This window comes from Pygocentrus nattereri, chromosome 6 (assembly GCF_015220715.1).
Source record: "Pygocentrus nattereri isolate fPygNat1 chromosome 6, fPygNat1.pri, whole genome shotgun sequence".
NCBI classification, from domain to species: Eukaryota; Metazoa; Chordata; class Actinopteri; order Characiformes; family Serrasalmidae; genus Pygocentrus; species Pygocentrus nattereri.
Genome location: NC_051216.1, coordinates 48,628,705 through 48,646,158, shown reverse-complemented (window position 1 = coordinate 48,646,158; position 17,454 = coordinate 48,628,705). Strand labels below are relative to the sequence as shown.

Genomic DNA, 17,454 nt, shown 5'->3' with positions numbered 1-17,454 from the left:
ATATATATATTTACTGTGTTCTTTGTGTCAAAAAAATGAAGTGTCAACTTTTAAAATTGAACGCTCATCTTTTGTTTTAACTCAATCAGGCACCAGTCTACGGAGTGAATCGCCTCCCTCAGCAACATATGTATGCCTACCAACAACCAACACACACCCCACCTCTTCAAACAGCGTCATGCATATATTCACAAGACCAGGTCTTCAGTACCCCTCTTAGATTTGAGTCACCTGCCACATCCTTACTCTCTCCTTACAGTGAAGAATTCTGTGGTCATAATGTTTCTCAGTCTTCGACCAATCCAACATTGCCAGAGCCTGGATACTTCACTAAGCCCCCCGTCATACCTGCCCAGTCCTATAAGAGCAATGAAGGCAAATCATCTGACTTGAAGATGAGCTTCAGCTCACAGGTTCCTGTTGAAACTCCAAAGGTTCCTTCTTTTGCTAGTGGGCCTACGCAGACAAATCCAACAGGAACTGCTTTCAAGTTCAATTCAAATTTTAAATCTAATGACGGGGACTTTACCTTCTCATCGACAAATGGGAAGAACAGCGAAAGCCTTTTGGGGCTTCTGACTTCAGATATTCCACCAAGAACTGATGCACATTCAACACTGAAGCCTCAAACACAAGACCAGCCAGCTAGCAACACTGGAATCTTTACTTTCAGGGTCAAAACTTCCTCAGGATTTACATTTACTGATGGTCCCCAGGCTAAAACAAATCTTTTTGGAAGACCTGACCAACCATATGGCTTTGCAAGTATGACCAAGCAAGGATCTGGGACAGGAAACACGGAGGAAAATGATGAGAAATGTGCAGAAAGTGATGACAGCACCCATGTTGAAGAGGATGAGGATGGACCCCATTTTGAGCCCATTGTGCCTCTGCCAGACAAGGTTGATGTGAAAACGGGTGAGGAAGAGGAAGAAGAGATGTTCTGTAACAGGGCGAAATTGTTCAGATTCGAGGCTGAAGCAAAAGAATGGAAGGAAAGAGGAATTGGAAGCATCAAAATCCTGAAACACAAAACCTCTGGGAAATTTCGGGTGTTGATGAGAAGGGAGCAAGTTCTGAAAATCTGTGCAAATCATTACATCACAGCGGACATGGCTTTGAAACCAAACGCTGGGTCTGATAAGTCGTGGGTGTGGCATGCAATCGACTATGCTGATGAAATGCCGAAGACCGAACAGCTGGCTATTCGCTTCAAAACAGCAGATGAAGCAGCTTTATTCAAACTAAAATTTGTGGAGGCTCAGAGAGCTCTTCAGTCTCTGCAAATACAAGATCAGTCGAAGGAAAGTTACTCCAAGTCCTCTGCTCCTCAGGAGACCGGCCGAAAGGTGGATTTAAAAACTCAGTTTGCAAAGAAGGAAGGCGAATGGGACTGCACCGTCTGCTGTGTAAGAAATGGCCCATCATCTAAGACTTGTGTGGCGTGTCAGAGTCCCAATCCTGATCCTTCAAAATCTGAAGCTAAACCGGCAGATGGATTCAGAAATGCCCCCACTGTGACTCCCTCTGCAGGCACATTCACCTTTGGACTTAGTGGCAAGGATACCAGTTCTGAAACCAGTTTTAAAGGATTTGGAGATCAGATTCCATTTTCTTTTAAATTTGGAACACAAGCAACCGCGGCACCATCCGGTCAGAGTGACAAAACGTCTGGTCAGTGGGAAGCTTCAGCAGATAGTTTTGTGTCGGAAAAGTGTCTGACTCCCTCTGTGCAGGCGGTAAGCAACTCTTCAAGTGTTGCGCCGACAGGTTTCTCGTTTGGACCTGGACTTGATCAGTTTGCCAAGAAACCTGGGCAGTGGGATTGTGATGCCTGCTTAGTCAGGAATGATGCAGCTGCCACGAAGTGCATTTCCTGCCAGACTCCGTGTAGCACTGCGAAAAGTCAGGGTGGTCTGGCCATGTTTGGTAAAAAAGAAGGACAGTGGGATTGTGAAACTTGCCTGGTAAGAAATGAAGGTACATCCAGTCACTGTGTGTCATGCCAGGAACCTAAAGTAAGTGCAAAAAGCTCTTTAGCCGCACCAGCATCTTCTTCCTTCAGCTTTAGTTTCAGCAGTAAGGATAACCAGCCTGCCGCTACTGGGTTTAAAGCCAACTTTGATGCTAGTAGCACTTTCCAGTTTGGACAGAGTAAGAAAGAAACACCGGCAGCTTTTAAATTTGAGTCTTCTGCGGCTCAGGTTGAAACATCTTCAAGCACTTTCTCTTTCTCATTGCCAGCATCTGCCAGTGCATTTAAGTTTGGTCTTAAGGAACCAGAATCAACGGCAGCAGTTAGTCAAGCACCGAGTGGATCTGCCTCAAGTTTTCTGAAAAATATTGCGGAACAACACAGAGAGAAAGACAAAGAGGCAGCCTCTTCTACTCAGTCTCCGGCCACAACTAGTAATGACGACAATCCGCTCCTTACAGGAAAGCAGAACACCTTCAGTTTTGCAGACTTGGCGATGTCTTCACAAGGTAACTTTCAGTTTGGGCAGACGGATCCCAGTTTTACAGGCTTCGCAGGAGCTGGTGAGCAGCTTTTCACTTCATTTCGGGAAGGCCAAAAGGCAGACACTTCTATTGATCAAGACGAGGAAGACATGTACAAAACCGACGAAAACGATGATATCCAGTTTGAACCTGTGGTTAAGATGCCTGAGAAAGTTGAACTTGTTACAGGGGAAGAGGACGAGGAATGTCTTTACACAAACCGTGTTAAACTCTTCAGGTTCGATTGTGAAACTCAGCAGTGGAAGGAAAGAGGAGTCGGGAACCTTAAAATTCTAAAAAATAATAAAAACGGCAGACTTAGAGTTCTTATGCGGAGAGAGCAAGTGTTGAAGGTGTGTGCTAATCACTGGATCACTACCACAATGAACTTGAAGCCCCTTGCTGGGTCAGATCGTGCCTGGATGTGGCAAGCTAGCGACTTTTCAGATGGAGATGCCAGGTTTGAACAGTTGGCTGCCAAGTTCAAAACCCCAGAACTTGCAGCAGATTTCAAGCAAAAGTTTGAGGAATGTCAGCGACTCCTCCTGGACATTCCTCTACAGACGCCTCACAAGCTTGCAAATTCCAGTAGAACGGCGCATCTCATACAGAAAGCAGAGGAGATGAAATCTGGTCTCAAAGACCTCAAGTCATTCTTGACTTATGATGGGATTAAAAGCAAGGGTGAAGAAGGCAGTGCCACCATTGCAAATGACACCTCTGAGCTAATAATCAAGCCACACTCTGAGAGCACCGGATCTACTTTGGAATGGGACAACTACGATTTGCAGAAAGACGTTCATGATGAAAGTGCAGACACGTCCGTCTATGCGTCTCCACTGGCTAGTAGCCCACTGCAAAAAAGTTTGTTCCGCTTTGGAGAATCGTCTGCTGGGTTTAGCTTCAGTTTCCAGCCTGTTCTTAGTCCTTCAAAATCCCCAGCTAAGCTAAACCAAAGCAGAACTTCTGTTGGCACAGATGATGAACAAGAAACGACCCAAGAAGAGGAGCGAGACGGACAGTACTTTGAGCCAGTTGTGCCTTTGCCTGATCTTGTTGAGATTTCAACTGGGGAAGAGAACGAGCAGGTGGTGTTCAGTCACAGAGCCAAGTTATATCGGTACGATAAAGACCTTAGCCAGTGGAAGGAGAGAGGCATCGGGGACCTCAAAATTTTACAAAACTACGATACCAAGCGCTCACGGCTTGTGATGAGACGAGACCAGGTCCTCAAACTGTGCGCAAACCACTGGATAACTTCAGATATGAAGCTGGAGCCGATGAAAGGAGCTGAAAAGGCATGGATCTGGAGCGCTTTTGACTTTGCCGAAGGAGAAGCGAAGGTTGAGCAGTTAGCTGTGCGTTTCAAATTGCTGGAAACAGCAAATACTTTTAAGGAATTGTTTGACAAAGCCAAGGACGCCCAAGAGAAGAAAATTCTCCTTGCGACGACTTCTCCTAGAGAACCCTTGACCTCGGAGACCATTTGTGGGAAAGCTGCCATTGCCGTGCTTGAGGAAACCACCAGGCTAACTACTGAGCAGCCTTCTGAAGACTGTCATACGCCGAGTGGGAAAAGTCCTCACAGTCCGCAGAGCTCCTCTAAAATGGTGGTCTCCCCCCCGAAGTTTGTCTTTGGAACAGACTCTGTACAGAAAATCTTTGGAAGCCCACGGTCTTCGACAGAGATGGTCCCTGCGATTGCTGCTGGTTCTAAAGACAAGGCGTCAAGTAGCACCTCTGACCCCAAAACGTCTGGAAGCAGTTCAGTTTCGGGTGTAACTCCATTCAGAGTACCAGAAAGAGGTGAGACCGTTTTTGCCAGGTTTGCTGTAATTTCTGCAGGAAGTCGTTCTCTGTTCTAATGTTCTGACTAAACATGGTGTCTAAAGTTGTGTCTTCAGACGAGCCTGAGAGATGATCTCTCCCACAGCAAAGCCTGAAGTCACGTTTGTCGCACGGTGAAGATCAAAGGAACAGAGCTGTGCTTTACTGTCGTAGCTCTAAAGCAGGATTTAGTGCCGCTTGTTGGAGTTTAAGCTGTAATCGGTATTTGCGCTGATGCGTCGGTGTGTAGCGGGACTTCGCTCGCAGTGGCCCTTGTTCATCAAAGTTGCATATAAATGTCAGATCTGATCGTAAAGCGTCTGCACGAAAACCTTCATCTGCCGTTTCAGTACGAGTTTCTCTTTTGGCCTATATGTGGTTAAGTTATGTCCCATTAGCCTGAGTATAATAAACAGCCTGAGATGCTTGGCTTGGCTCTAAATCAAAATTCTGTAAATTATTATAATTTATGGTAGGCAAAGTATAAAATGACCGGTATCTGAACACAGCAGTCTGTGTACTGGACACTGCAGCTGTCCCTGTAAAGACGTTGTGCTGTGGTTTTGTTGCCGTCACTCCCTGCAGTCACATGGCTCAGGCAGCCGGTGCGTTAGGAGTCTTCATGCCGTCTCGACAGGTGTTCAGTTCTCACTTCCTTTTGTCAGTCATTTTATTTTTAGCACGAAAGCCGGCGGTTAAGCTCAGACCAGCAGCGGAAAACGACCGTGGCTGCTAAGCCTGCTGGGTTTTTATTGAAATTGACTGTTTAATGTTTAATTCTAAATTAACTCGTTACTAAAATATTACTTTTCAAAGAAAAATGAGTGCGAGGGTCCGTCACTGCAGTAAACGCCTTATTTCCAGTGTTGTGTCTCAAAGCACCGTGTTTGAACCAGTGACTCAGCCTGGGAGTCACGGCTTGTCCGATACGTCGGCTTGTTCCGGTGTGTCTGTAGGGAAAATCTTTTCCGTTAAATCCCCTCTGTTCTGCAGATACATGTTCTAGAGCTTATTAGGTTATTAGCTATAAAACAGCCCCATTCAGAGAATTTTAGCTTTAATGTTATTGAGCCTGTTATGAAAACTTTACCTCATTCCGGATGACTGAGCTTGAGTGTTTAGATATCCCTGAAATATGTGGAATCCCATATAATTCCGGTTGAAGCCAGAGTGAGTAGTGGTGTTTGTTCATGGTCAGCAGTGGAGTTACTCCCTCCATTGTTTGTGGTAGTGTTAGTAGCTCATTGGCACCAGAATAAATTAGCTGGTTCATGGTAACTGCATGTAGAAGGTTCTATACAGCACCCAAAAGGGTTCTTCTGTTACGATGTCAAGGTTATAACAATAGAATAACTCCTTCTGGGTGCTAAATAGAACTTTTTCAAAAGGTTCTGTATAGAACCATCTGTAGCACTTATCAGTCTGAAGAACCGATTCATGATGCAAAGAACCCTTGAATCATGCAAATGTAGTTCGATATAGAACCGGTTCTTTACCAAAGGAAACTTAAAGCTCCGTCGTTTCTAACAGTGTGTTGGAGGGCAGACTGGGCCGTTTTCTCTCGCAGGTAATGCTTTAATAATGCGTTAGTCGCGTCGGGTCGGGTCCGCGGGCTGTCGCGTCGGGTCCGTGGGCGGTCGGGTCGGGTCTGCGGGCTGTCGCGTCGGGTTGGGTCCGCGGGCGGTCGGGTCGGGTCCGCGGGCTGTCGGGTCGGGTCGGGTCCACGGGCGGTCGGGTCCGTGGGCGGTCGGGTCGGGTCTGCGGGCTGTCGCGTCGGGTTGGGTCCGCGGGCGGTCGGGTCGGGTCCGCGGGCTGTCGCGTCGGGTCGGGTCGGGTCCGCGGGCGGTCGCGTCGGGTCGGGTCGGGCTGAAACGGATTCGTCAGTGTTTACGTCGAGTTCTTCGTGCGGCACTCAGGGCGCCAGGTCTGCGCTCGTTTTTGTGTGACTTTAATGAACGAGCGCCGCTGCCCGTTATTTCGAGAGGAGGCGCTAAAAGACTGCAGAGTTATGTAAATGTCCCGATTAGTTAATTAATTGATTATTTATGCATTAACTAGGCATGGCCTAACCACTTGGCTCCTCTCACCCACCAACCGTTGTTTTTTAGGATTGGATTTTAGGCTTTTTAAAGATAACCCTATGGCTTTTTGGACGTGTACATCAGCCACCCAATTTGACACTCAAGGTATTTTGTGCTGCACACTGTGTGTGTTTAACACAGAAGATGATGTGCTGTCACCAACCGGTCTGTGCATATTTAACCCTGCCTAGAGGAAGCTGGCGGAGCTTTAACGCAGACAGGAAGCATAACTGCATGCTGTGGGTGTCTGAGAACTGTGACCTGCTTCTGAGTTCAGCTGGTTTGAGGTTTAGAGCCGATAACACTTTGGCAGTTATAACACTTCAGTGTAACGTTTAATCAGACAAACCGTTCCCAGCAGAGAATTCTCATGTTTCATCCTGTTAAACGTTAGTTTACTTACCTGGAACCTCCTAAGAGTCTCGGAGCTATTCCGAAGCTTAGCCGAGACCAGTGTTGTCCATGAAGGGCCCCAGTGATGATCAAAATTATTAATGTAGGATTTTCCCAGTGCGGAAACAGATTTATACCTTTGTTTATCCAGGATGCGGAATATAAAGTGGCATTATTGTCTTATTGCTATTATGAAGGCTTTAATGGCTTTTAAGTCGAATATTATTTAAATGATTAAACATGACTGCATAAATGTAAATACCGTTTATTTAAAAGAAGAAAAACCTCCAGTGTGTCTAGTCGCTGTTGCTTTTAAAACCCCAATCAGAATCATTTAACTACTTGTAGAGGAACGTTTGAAGTACCTGACATGCCTGCTGTGATGACATCGGATGTTTAATCAACGGCTTTGTTCCCACCTGTTCGTCTCTTCTCCATTGAAAAATACAGAAAGGCTAATGTCCTGATTGGGGCTTTACTCATACTCAGCAAGCGGTCCGTCTAATGAGGTGCATGAAGGATTTTTGCATGCAGTTTTTGCTGTGAATGCTCGTGAAACAGTAGAGATGGTCTGTAATAATTCAGATACTAACTTAGTACAAAAATGGTAACACTTACTTGACATTACGGGAAGTTTGTACTCCGTGAAGCGGTGAGCGGAAACACGGTACTGAAGGTATTTAGTTCATTGGGGCGTGTCAGGACCAGGCTGAGCTTTCTAGTACTGCCTTTATGGTCATTCATGGGAATCCAAAGAATTTCTGTTTTATCTAGTCTGAACATTGTTCCTCGGTTATCTTCATCCCTGTGTCAGAATACATCGTACACTGCGCTGGTAGTGATGACCAATAATAAATCATCATAGAAGCTCCAGCTTCTTCTGCAGGAGTCATTGACTACATATGGAAACACGCCGTAGTGCTTAAAGGCTGTAATTGTCAAGTAAAGTGTTACCAGGGAAAAAAGCTTAGTTTGAATATGCCCGTCTCCCAGTTTTTCATGGAATGCCTCAATTTCCAGAGCCTTTGCTTTTGTTTTGCTGAAGTTCTGGTCTAATTCTTGTTTTTCCCTTTTAGTTCCTTCTTGCCCTCAGCCAGCTGTAAGAGATGCTGGAGACCAGAGTGACTCCGACATTGAAATTGTATTTGAACGACGGCCGACTAAGGAGCAGGTGGATCTAGCCCGGAAGTTGATGCTACCACCTGCATTCTTCACTTACAAAAACGAGCCAGGATACGTCAGCGACGACACCGATGGTAAGAGTTCGCTGATTGATCTGCGGGTGGGTGTGTTGGGGTCGGCCTGTCGTCCTGACCTGAATAATTGGAGCAGGTATTCAACGTTTTCCCTATAACCGGAATCGGCACTTCAACTTGCTTCCTGCTCGTTAAAGCACTTCTCGTATGCACACACTTCTGGTGTCTGCCCGAAGTCCTGGTTGGTGTAGGTTTATACACTTTTCCCAGTTGCGCTCATTTACTGAAAAGACGAGTTCTTTCCTCATCATGCAGTGTTGCCAGATTCGCAGATTCCCAAAAATTCCAGTTAGTCTGAAAATGCAGCGTGGATGGAAATTGCACCACTGCGGGTGTTTTCTGCTCCGACAGCTTCCTAAACGAACTGCAGCAGCGGGAAAAGGTTTGAAAATTAATCGTCTTATGAATGATCCTAATTTTGAATAGTTGGCAACCCGTTGTTTCAACAGCTCTGACATCTCCTGTTCCCACATTCAGCAGCACGAAAGGGTAAACAGTCGCCCGCTGTGACCACGGCAACGCTGTAGAGCTTTGAGTTTCTGTCCAGTCAGAGTCACTGTCCAATCACCGTCCAGTCACCGTCTGCGCCCTTTCATATTTTTCGATATACCTGACGTGTCTGAGACGCCCCACAAACGACACTCGCCTGGTCTGTAAATTTGTAAATAAAATAATTAGTTTGGCCGCCACTCAGTATAAGAGTCACCCACGGTCTCCTCTAAACAAACGAACTCGCCTCTAATGGATAAATAATTTATACTGCAGCTACTTTTGCGTTATTTATTGTTTTATTATTATTATTATTGTTATTATTATAATAAATACCTCTGATGTCCTGCAGATGAAGACTATGAAACTGCTGTGAGGAGCCTGAAAGGAAAGCTGTACCCTGATTCTCCCACACGGCACGACGGTAAGGCATCAGTTCACCGACGTGGGGAGTTCATGTGACCTACAGTGTTTCCGTTAATTTACTGTTTAAAAGTTTTCGCTGCCGTTTACACTGTTTTAATAGAAGTTGTCCACAGTTACATTGTTAATGCATTCGTGCCCATTAATGTAAAATTGATTCTTGCGTAATTCTTAATAGAAATCAAATTATATTCATGTGTTTTTAAATGTGAAGTTTAAATGGAATGAACTTGATGGAGGTGAGTAGCTCAAATCAACTCTTAAGTGTTGATACTTGGGTAAAATAATGACTCAAGTAAAAATACCTTCAGATTAAATCGGCATGAGGAAAAGTTCAAAAGTATCGGGTCAAAAAACGACGGGTTAACCTACAGACCTGCAGGGGAACCTCTGAGTAAATTCAGCATCTCTTGACACAAAAACTGTTTGTTTTATTTGTTTGTTTGTCTTAAATGCTAAAACTCCAAAATCAGAGATGTGATCAGTCACAGAGCAAGCAAAACTAATTTAAACACAAAAGGAATTAGTAACTAAATATGAGCGGCTAAATTACAGTGGAGTACAATTCCCTCACTAACATATCTGAGTAGAAGTGTTACAGTCTGGAAATACTCGGAGTAAAAATCCCTCAGTATTTTACTGAATTACCTCTACTGGAGTGAGTAACTCGCTACTGCCGCCTCTGGAACCTGAAAACCATGCAGGCAGATGTGGTTCACTGCAGCCGTCTGTAGTTACTGTGACTGACTGTCTTCAGGACGTTTGTCGTAGTTCGTGTGATTTCTCACTGACACTGTCTCACAGCTCGGGCCAGTGGAGGTGTGAAAGACCCTGACTGTGTGCTGGTTTGGGAGAAGAAACCGACGCTGGAGGAGGAGAGACGAGCCAAGAGCCTTCAGCTCCCTCCCACCTTCTTCTGTGGGGCTGGTAGTGATACGGACACCGAGCCTGACAGGCCAGAGGATTTTGGAACGGAGCTACGAAAGGTGCAGCAGGCTCAGGTCAGCGGAGCAGGAGTTCAGGAGTTAAACTGCGGCGTGAAGCTGAGTTTGGACGCTGCGTATCGTTGCTGTTGGGCCAAAACCTTAAATCTCCATTTTTGTCGTCTTTCAGTTTTTGAGGTGTCTAAATTTCATGATGAACGGACCATCAGAAAAGGTCCAGAATTACTAGGGAAAGGTATTTGTCCGTTTACCTGCATTCAGTTAAGAACGTTTGTCCTGTGAAGTGCATTTTGGGATGTCCAGGGTTTTGTTCCGACAGCAGTGACACGCGTCCTCCGGTTTAACGTTAACGGCACTGCAGCGCTGGTGCGGCGCTATCAGTCTTGTGCTAACTATACATGCTCTGCGTCCTGCGGCGGTACGTTCACCACGGTACTCACGGTTTTATCACGAGAGCTGTCAGTGGAACGTTTGAAAGAGAGGAACCGCTGAGCTTCAGTGTGGAGCTACTGATGGTTTAAAGTTTGAGTTTAACGTTTACTGTTAACTTTCGTGTGAATGTGATAAATTTGACCGCACATCAAAAAAAAATTTGGCGTATACACCAATCTAAACTCCAGCAGCGCTGCTGTGTCTGATCCACTCAGACCAGCGCAACACACACTAACACACCACCACCACGTCAGTGTCACTGCAGTGCTGAGAATGACCCACCACCCAAACAGTACCTGCTCTGTGAGGGTCCATGGGGGTCCTGACCACTGAAGAACAGGGTAACAGAGTATCAGAGAAACAGATGGACTGCAGTCTGTAACTGTAGAACTACAGAGTGGAACTGAACGGTCAGTGGAGCTGATGAAGTGGACAGTGAGGGTAGAAACAGGGAGGTGGTCAGAACGTTACGCCTGACCGGTTTGTGCATGTAGTAAAAATATTTATAAATATGAATATAAACCTGTAGCCATCAGGCTCTCGTTCTTACCGTAAGACAGACTAGTAGGAGGGGTTGAGATGCATTAACACGGATTCATTGCAAGTTAAAAGAAAGCAAATAGATGAACTGATTAATCCTGATAGCCGTACAGTCCATTAATCCCCTCTATTAGCAGAAGGTATCCCGAGTACTGCTTCCACCAGAAGGCTCCTGCCAGTAGAGCCGGGCTAATGAAGCGTAAATAGGCGACTTCTTCACTGATGAGTAAAAAGCTGATCTTTTGACTTCAACCAAATGTAGAGCAACATGATCCAAGTTTGAACATTGACTGTGTTCCAGAGTGAACTAAATGGCCAGAAGGGGGCGGCGTCCTCTAACGAAAGCCTCCCTAAGAGCAGTGACGCCAGCGCAGAAATCAGGGCTTCCTCAGTCCAGACTGCCATCGCTGATAATGGCTGCCCCATTGATCTCTCCACCAAGAGCCATGAAGCAGAAGCACCAGCTGACTCTATCATCATTCAGGGTGAGCAGTTTTCCACTTCCTCTCTGAGGTCCTGTGAGGAGTATTGACCAGTTATGGCATCCGTAACTGCTGTGAGTCCAGCTGTGCAGTTACCAGCTGTGGCTTTCCACTGGTGTCGTTTAACAGCAGTTAATGACTGTGATCTGCTGTCTTCCCACCACAGATGCTCCTCCTGCTTTTACGTTTGGCTCTACAGGTGGATTTTCGTTTGCAGACTTGGCAAAGAATTCGGGTGAATTTGCCTTTGGGACAAAAGGTGAGCGCTCACTACAGTTTTCCTGATTTCAGGGACTCGTTTATTTAAAAGAGGCTTAAAACTCGACGTGCTGGATGTGATCATTCAAGCGTTTCTGAACCTGATAGGACGAGTGGTTTGAGTGCTTTCATCCGTTGTTTTTCTTGCTTAAAACTGACCAATAAAACGTTGTACATGTTCATTGTAACACAGCAGTGTTTTCTAACTTGCTATGAACTCTGGGGCATTACAAATCAGCCACTCCGCATTTTTCAGTTACCACAGAATAGTCTAGAAAAATAAATCGATGGTAAATGTGGCTTGAAATTTACAAGAAGAAATGCAGTCGGTCTGATGTCTTCAGGATAAACAGACCAAACCAGTTGACCTTTTAATTCAGATCAGTGAGTTTATGGTGAGCTGGTTATCAGATACCAAATTCACTACGTTATGGGTTTGACACTGTACAGTGCGTCCGGTGTGGTAGCATTAAAGGTGCGGTATGCGATTCAATTCTCTTGTCAAGAGGGGAAGGTGAGGGGCTACATGCTGAACGTTACGCATCGAGACTCAGACAATCAGCCAAAGAGGCTCAGACCTGAAGAACAAAGACTGGAAAAGTAGTTCTTGGATCAGGTGACGGACCTCCGAAAATTGACGAGGCTTCCCGTTTGGATTTTTTTTGTTCCACCTTAAATCGTGCGGCAGCTCCATTCTGGCGCCTGCTGCATCATTTAAGGTGGAGTGGAGAAACCTGAACAAGAAGCTGGTGAAAAAGAAGCCGACTTCAGCTTCATCGCGAGTTGAAAGGCATGAAAAGGGATGAGGAGGTCGTTCCTGTTTGATTGGTGGGGAACAGGAGCTTATTTTATCTGTTTCGCAGAACCAGTAGGTCAGGATTGGTTGTCCTGTTTGACGTGTTTGATGGCAGCTGTTCAGCTTCACAGCAACAATGGTAGAAACTCTTTGCTCTGTTACTTGCTGTGTTGCCGTTTTATCATATTTCTCTGTGCGATGTTTACGAAGGGTTTTATGGCCACAAAGACCAAAGCAAACCCAGATTCGCTAGTCCAGCGTCGTTCGCCTCGGCAATGCACGTCCATGAATTATGGGGGCGGAGCTTCTGAAGGAGCACTGAAGGGAGGGGTGTGTTTGTTCTTCTGTTGAGTTCAGATCTCAGCAGTGGTTCTCCAGACTTGTATACTGCACCTTTAAAGCTACTGAAGTGTTTGGCGTTCCAGCCCTCAGGGTGAAAATGAAAAGCTGAGGTCAGTGGACGTTGGTCATGGAATGTGGACATGGAATGACCCCACACTCATGATGTAGCGACTCGGTTTCTGACCACGGGGTAAAGCTGTAGCGTTCATCAGCTTCACCGTTTATCAAAACCGCTCTTCTCTACATTTTTCCATAGATTCAAACTTCTCTTGGGCGAACGCTGGAGCTGCCGTCTTTAGCAGCGCCACGACAACACGGAATGAGGATGAGGAGGAGGGCAGCGATGATGATGCTTCTAACAGTACAGACATCCATTTTGAGCCTGTTGTTTCCCTGCCAGAGGTATCTTCATCATTCAGTTGTCTTCATCAGCGATATCGGTGTTCAGTTCAGTTTAATTTGATTAAAATAATAGTGAAATGAAACACATGAGCAGATGATGACCGTTTGAAGAGAAGCGCTTCCTGGACTCGGGACCAGTTTGTTTGAGGTGCTCTTTGAATATTATAAAACGGTGGACCTGCCTTTTTAATAAAAAACAGAAACAAAAAGCCTTTATTTTCATGGCCATGTCGAAACCTCGTGACTCGCCGGTGAAGGCTTGTTGCCGACGCGTGTGTCAGGTTCCCTGGCGAAGGCTTGTTTTGAAAGGTTTAATTAGACTTTGCCACGACAATAAAGGCTTTTTAATTCCTTTATTTGTCAGAGCCTTGGAGCTTTCCTAGTTTTTAGACGGCCAGCTTTGTTTCAAGAAGTTGGTTAGTGTAGTGGGTAACGCCTCTGCCTTCTACGCTGTAGACTGGGGTTCAATCCCCACCTGGGTAAACACCCTACACTACACCAATAAGAGTCCTTGGGCAAGACTCCTAACACCACCTTGGCCTCCCTGTGTAAAAATAATCAAATTGCAAGTCGCTCTGGATAAGAGCTTCAGCCAAATGCTGTAAATATAATTTTAGAATTTGTGATCCTGAATTCTTCAGTGATATGAAGCAGAATTTTCCCGTTCCACCTTAAATGGAGCAGCAGTTCTGACACTTGAGGTGCCAGAATGCAACTGCTGCATCTTTTAAGGTGGAACGGGATATTTAGCTACGGAGACATCAGCACCGCTAGAAATCTTATTTATTTTTATTTTTTTGTGCTTGTTATGAAGATGAGGACCATGATACACCGAAACGACAAACTACGATAATATGATGGTTATTTTACGTTATTTTTAACAAAGTTCTCACATTTGTGGGTTTCTCTGGTCTCTTGTTCTCCGTCTCACAGCTCTTCCGTTTTTCTCATATCTCTCCGTTTGGAGGGTCGTGTAGCCCCAACACTTCACCGCTAGACGAGAACACACAAAGCAGAGGGGTGGGCTGGGTGGTAGGGGTGAGGGGTGAAATTGGACAGGGCCAGAGTAATTCTGTAATCACCCCTACTTCAGGTTGAGGTGAAGTCTGGTGAGGAGGACGAGGAGATCCTCTTCAAAGAGAGGACGAAGCTGTACAGATGGGACCGTGATTTGAACCAGTGGAAAGAGCGCGGCGTCGGCGACATAAAGATCCTCTTCCATCCAGTAAAGAAGTTGTACCGCGTGCTCATGAGGCGCGAGCAGGTCTTGAAGGTCTGCGCCAACCACACCATCACCATGGCCATGGAGCTCAAACCAATGAACACCTCTGCCAACGCGCTGGTCTGGACAGCTAACGACTACGCAGGTAGACCCTTCACGACAGCAGTGAAACTACTTCTCCTCAGGGTGCTGCCGCTCAGCCTGTGTGAGATGGTCCATATTGTGGTTTTGTTGGTAGATATGGCGACATGCCTTTACGTTTTATTGAACACGTAACATCATTAAAAGTGATTGATTTATCCTTAATGTGGTCAGCTGGCCAAGACACTTTAGCCTTTTCCCTTCACAGCTAGTGTGTGTGTGTGTGTGTGTGTGTGTGTCGAGTTTTAAGCTCTATATTAATGGTCTTAATTTCTGTTTCAAATGTTTTTTTCCTGTGTTGAACAGAAGGGGACGCTAAGGTGGAGCAGCTTGCTGCCAAGTTCAAAACCCCTGAACTCGCCGAGTCCTTCAAGAAAGCCTTCATGGACTGTCAGAAGCGCTTGAGCCAGGCCGACGTCTCCCAGTCCTCCAGAGCGGCGGAGCTTTCTAGAGCGAGTAACCCTGTGGTCTTCTTCACTGTTGCTGCTGACGGTGAGGTTATTGGGAAGATCACCATGGAGCTGTTCGCCCACATCGTCCCGAAAACCGCAGAAAACTTCAGAGCTTTGTGCACGGGAGAGAAAGGCTTCGGATACCGCAACTCGGTTTTCCACAGGATAATCCCGGATTTCATGTGTCAGGTGAGGACTAGTCCTCAGAGCGGTCACTGCTGATCAACACACACAGACATTTCAATATAAGCCACGTAAAATAATTGTCGGTAGAAAATTTCAAATCTCCAAAACGGTGACTTTACAGGAGAAGGAGAGAACATGCGGTAAGTCAATGGAACCAGACGTCTTTCCCAGTCATTTTGAGCCGTTTCTTTTAGTCCCGTCATCGTGAAATTTACACACAATGTAAAGGGTAATGGGTGTTTTCATAGGTCAAAAACTGAAACTGAAAAATTCTTCACTCTTGACTTTCCCAACAACTTATTGAGCTTTTCGGTCGGCCTGTTCAGCAGGAAATGAAGCTGTCAAGAAAAGCCAAGTATCTATTTCTTCTGCCCGCCTAATTTGAGCTGAGATGATTGCACCGATAGAAATGCTCCAAAATTGGATCAAATAAAATCTTTCCATTAACTTCCATTAAGGAGAAGGTTTTTCCTCTCTCTCCCGTAGAGCTACCGTTTTGGAGGTACCGGTTTTTCTTTGGACCGTGACGACGTGGTTAAACCGTGAGCTAAAGAGCAGGAAACACTTCTGCTTTAGTCGCACTGGGCTGGTTTGTGGAGTCAGATGTGAGGATTTTGAAGACCAGTGTTGGGCTGAACCATTAGACGAAACATCTGTCGTTTTTTTTTGACCTGATTGCGATTTAAATGCAGTAATTTTCACTGTTTCTGCCATGAATCTGAGCTGGTTGTGACGTCAGATGTACAGAACATGTTTTGTTGCTTCTGATTAAACCAGCTCATCGACAGGCAGCTGTTTGATGTATTACGTGTAATAAAATTGCAGCTCTTGTGATTTGAAAATCGCATTTATTCAAATTAAGATTCCAATTAAAGTGATTAATCTCTGGACTCCAGTACAGTGTAAACAGCAGGTTATTGGCCTGTAATGTGGATTTAGTTCTGATTTTATTGTGCAGTGAATCCTCTGTCCTGTGTCTGAGTGTTGAACTCTGTCTGTGTGTCAGGGAGGTGACATTACCAACCAGGACGGCACTGGGGGAAAGTCCATCTACGGGGGCAAGTTTGAGGACGAGACCTTCGACGTGAGGCACACCGGGCCGGGCCTGCTGTCCATGGCCAACCACGGCAGAGACACCAACAACTCCCAGTTCTTCATCACCCTCAAAAAGGCAGAGCACTTGGACTTCAAGCACGTTGCGTTCGGCTTCGTCAAAGACGGCATGGACGTGCTGAAGCGGATGGGAGAGCTCGGATCTAAAAGCGGCAAACCCAGCAAAACCCTCACAGTGGTGGACTGTGGACAGCTGTGATTCTGCTCTCCGGCCGGTCGCTTCAGAGGTTCTTTCATGTTCTGCCTGCGTCTCTGTGGTTCCTCAGCTGTGAGTCCCTCCTGGTCAGGCGTGTCGGGAGGGATGACCAAAGCGGATCATTCTGAAGCCTCTTTCTCGATTGCGGTGGGTCGTATTTTTGTTTGTTTGTTTGTGAAGGAGCTGTTGATCTTCACTCCGACTGACGGGAATGCTGAGTGAAAAACTACAGCTTTCTGTCTCTGATGGTCTGTTGAGTAACTCGGATGTGAAGACGGTGTTGCAGAGCGAAACCTTCCCACTGATCCACGCCCACCTCATCAGCGCCGCTGACCCCAACAGTGTAATTAGGTCCAGCTCCAGGGTTTATAGCGTTTCCGTCTGCATGGATTATTAAACGTTTGGGAGATGATCCTTGGTTTAACAGCAGATTAATCATAGCTTATTCCTTCACTGCTTGACCTTCATCCCAGTGATTTTCCTCTAAAATGTGCAGGGAATTCCCAAATCCCAGGACTGTGTAATAGAAACTCTGCTGATTAGGTTCTTTTCCATTCACACAGTGGAAATTCCAGCGTGGTAAACAGTGACTGGGTGTGTTTTTACTCTGTATAGAGTTCTGGTAATTCTGCTTTTTTACAGCGTTTAAATGATTGTGATTCTACATTTTTTCCCTTTTTGCCTATTAAAAGTTCAGTGTTTATCGAGTCTGATTTATTGATTTTTTTCCCTCAGATGTTTATGTGCGAGTGTGTGGAGATGATCTGTTACAGAACAGCTGTTTATTCAGGGGCTGATAAAGACGACGCGTGTAGGAAAACATCAGGACCAGTTTCAGCATCAGATCCAGCCGCTCGGAGCCGCAGCGTCTGGTTTATACTGGACGATTTGCATTAATAATAATATTAATATCTTTATACAGCACTTTCATACCAGCAGCAGCTCAGAGTGCTTTACACCATCAGCGGGGTGTAAAGGTT

General features: G+C 45.7%; 1 protein-coding gene across 2 annotated transcripts in view; it reads left to right on the top strand.

Moving 5' to 3' along the window:
- The window catches only part of ranbp2 (RAN binding protein 2), a 32,020-nt gene extending 14,838 nt beyond the window's left edge, over positions 1–17,182 (top strand). Inside the window, exons 19-29 of one of the 2 annotated variants that reach the window (XM_017719367.2) lie at positions 90–4,305; positions 6,435–6,512; positions 7,877–8,056; positions 8,898–8,969; positions 9,773–9,969; positions 11,186–11,369; positions 11,533–11,625; positions 13,019–13,164; positions 14,258–14,531; positions 14,834–15,168; positions 16,172–17,182. In XM_017719367.2, the coding sequence (XP_017574856.2) occupies positions 90–4,305; positions 6,435–6,512; positions 7,877–8,056; positions 8,898–8,969; positions 9,773–9,969; positions 11,186–11,369; positions 11,533–11,625; positions 13,019–13,164; positions 14,258–14,531; positions 14,834–15,168; positions 16,172–16,477 (6,081 nt within the window). In that variant the 3' untranslated portion in view covers positions 16,478–17,182. The remainder of the gene's footprint in view (positions 1–89; positions 4,306–6,434; positions 6,513–7,876; positions 8,057–8,897; positions 8,970–9,772; positions 9,970–11,185; positions 11,370–11,532; positions 11,626–13,018; positions 13,165–14,257; positions 14,532–14,833; positions 15,169–16,171) is intronic. The other variant, XM_017719368.2, reaches the window with a different exon arrangement.
- Positions 17,183–17,454: the final 272 nt, after the last annotated feature.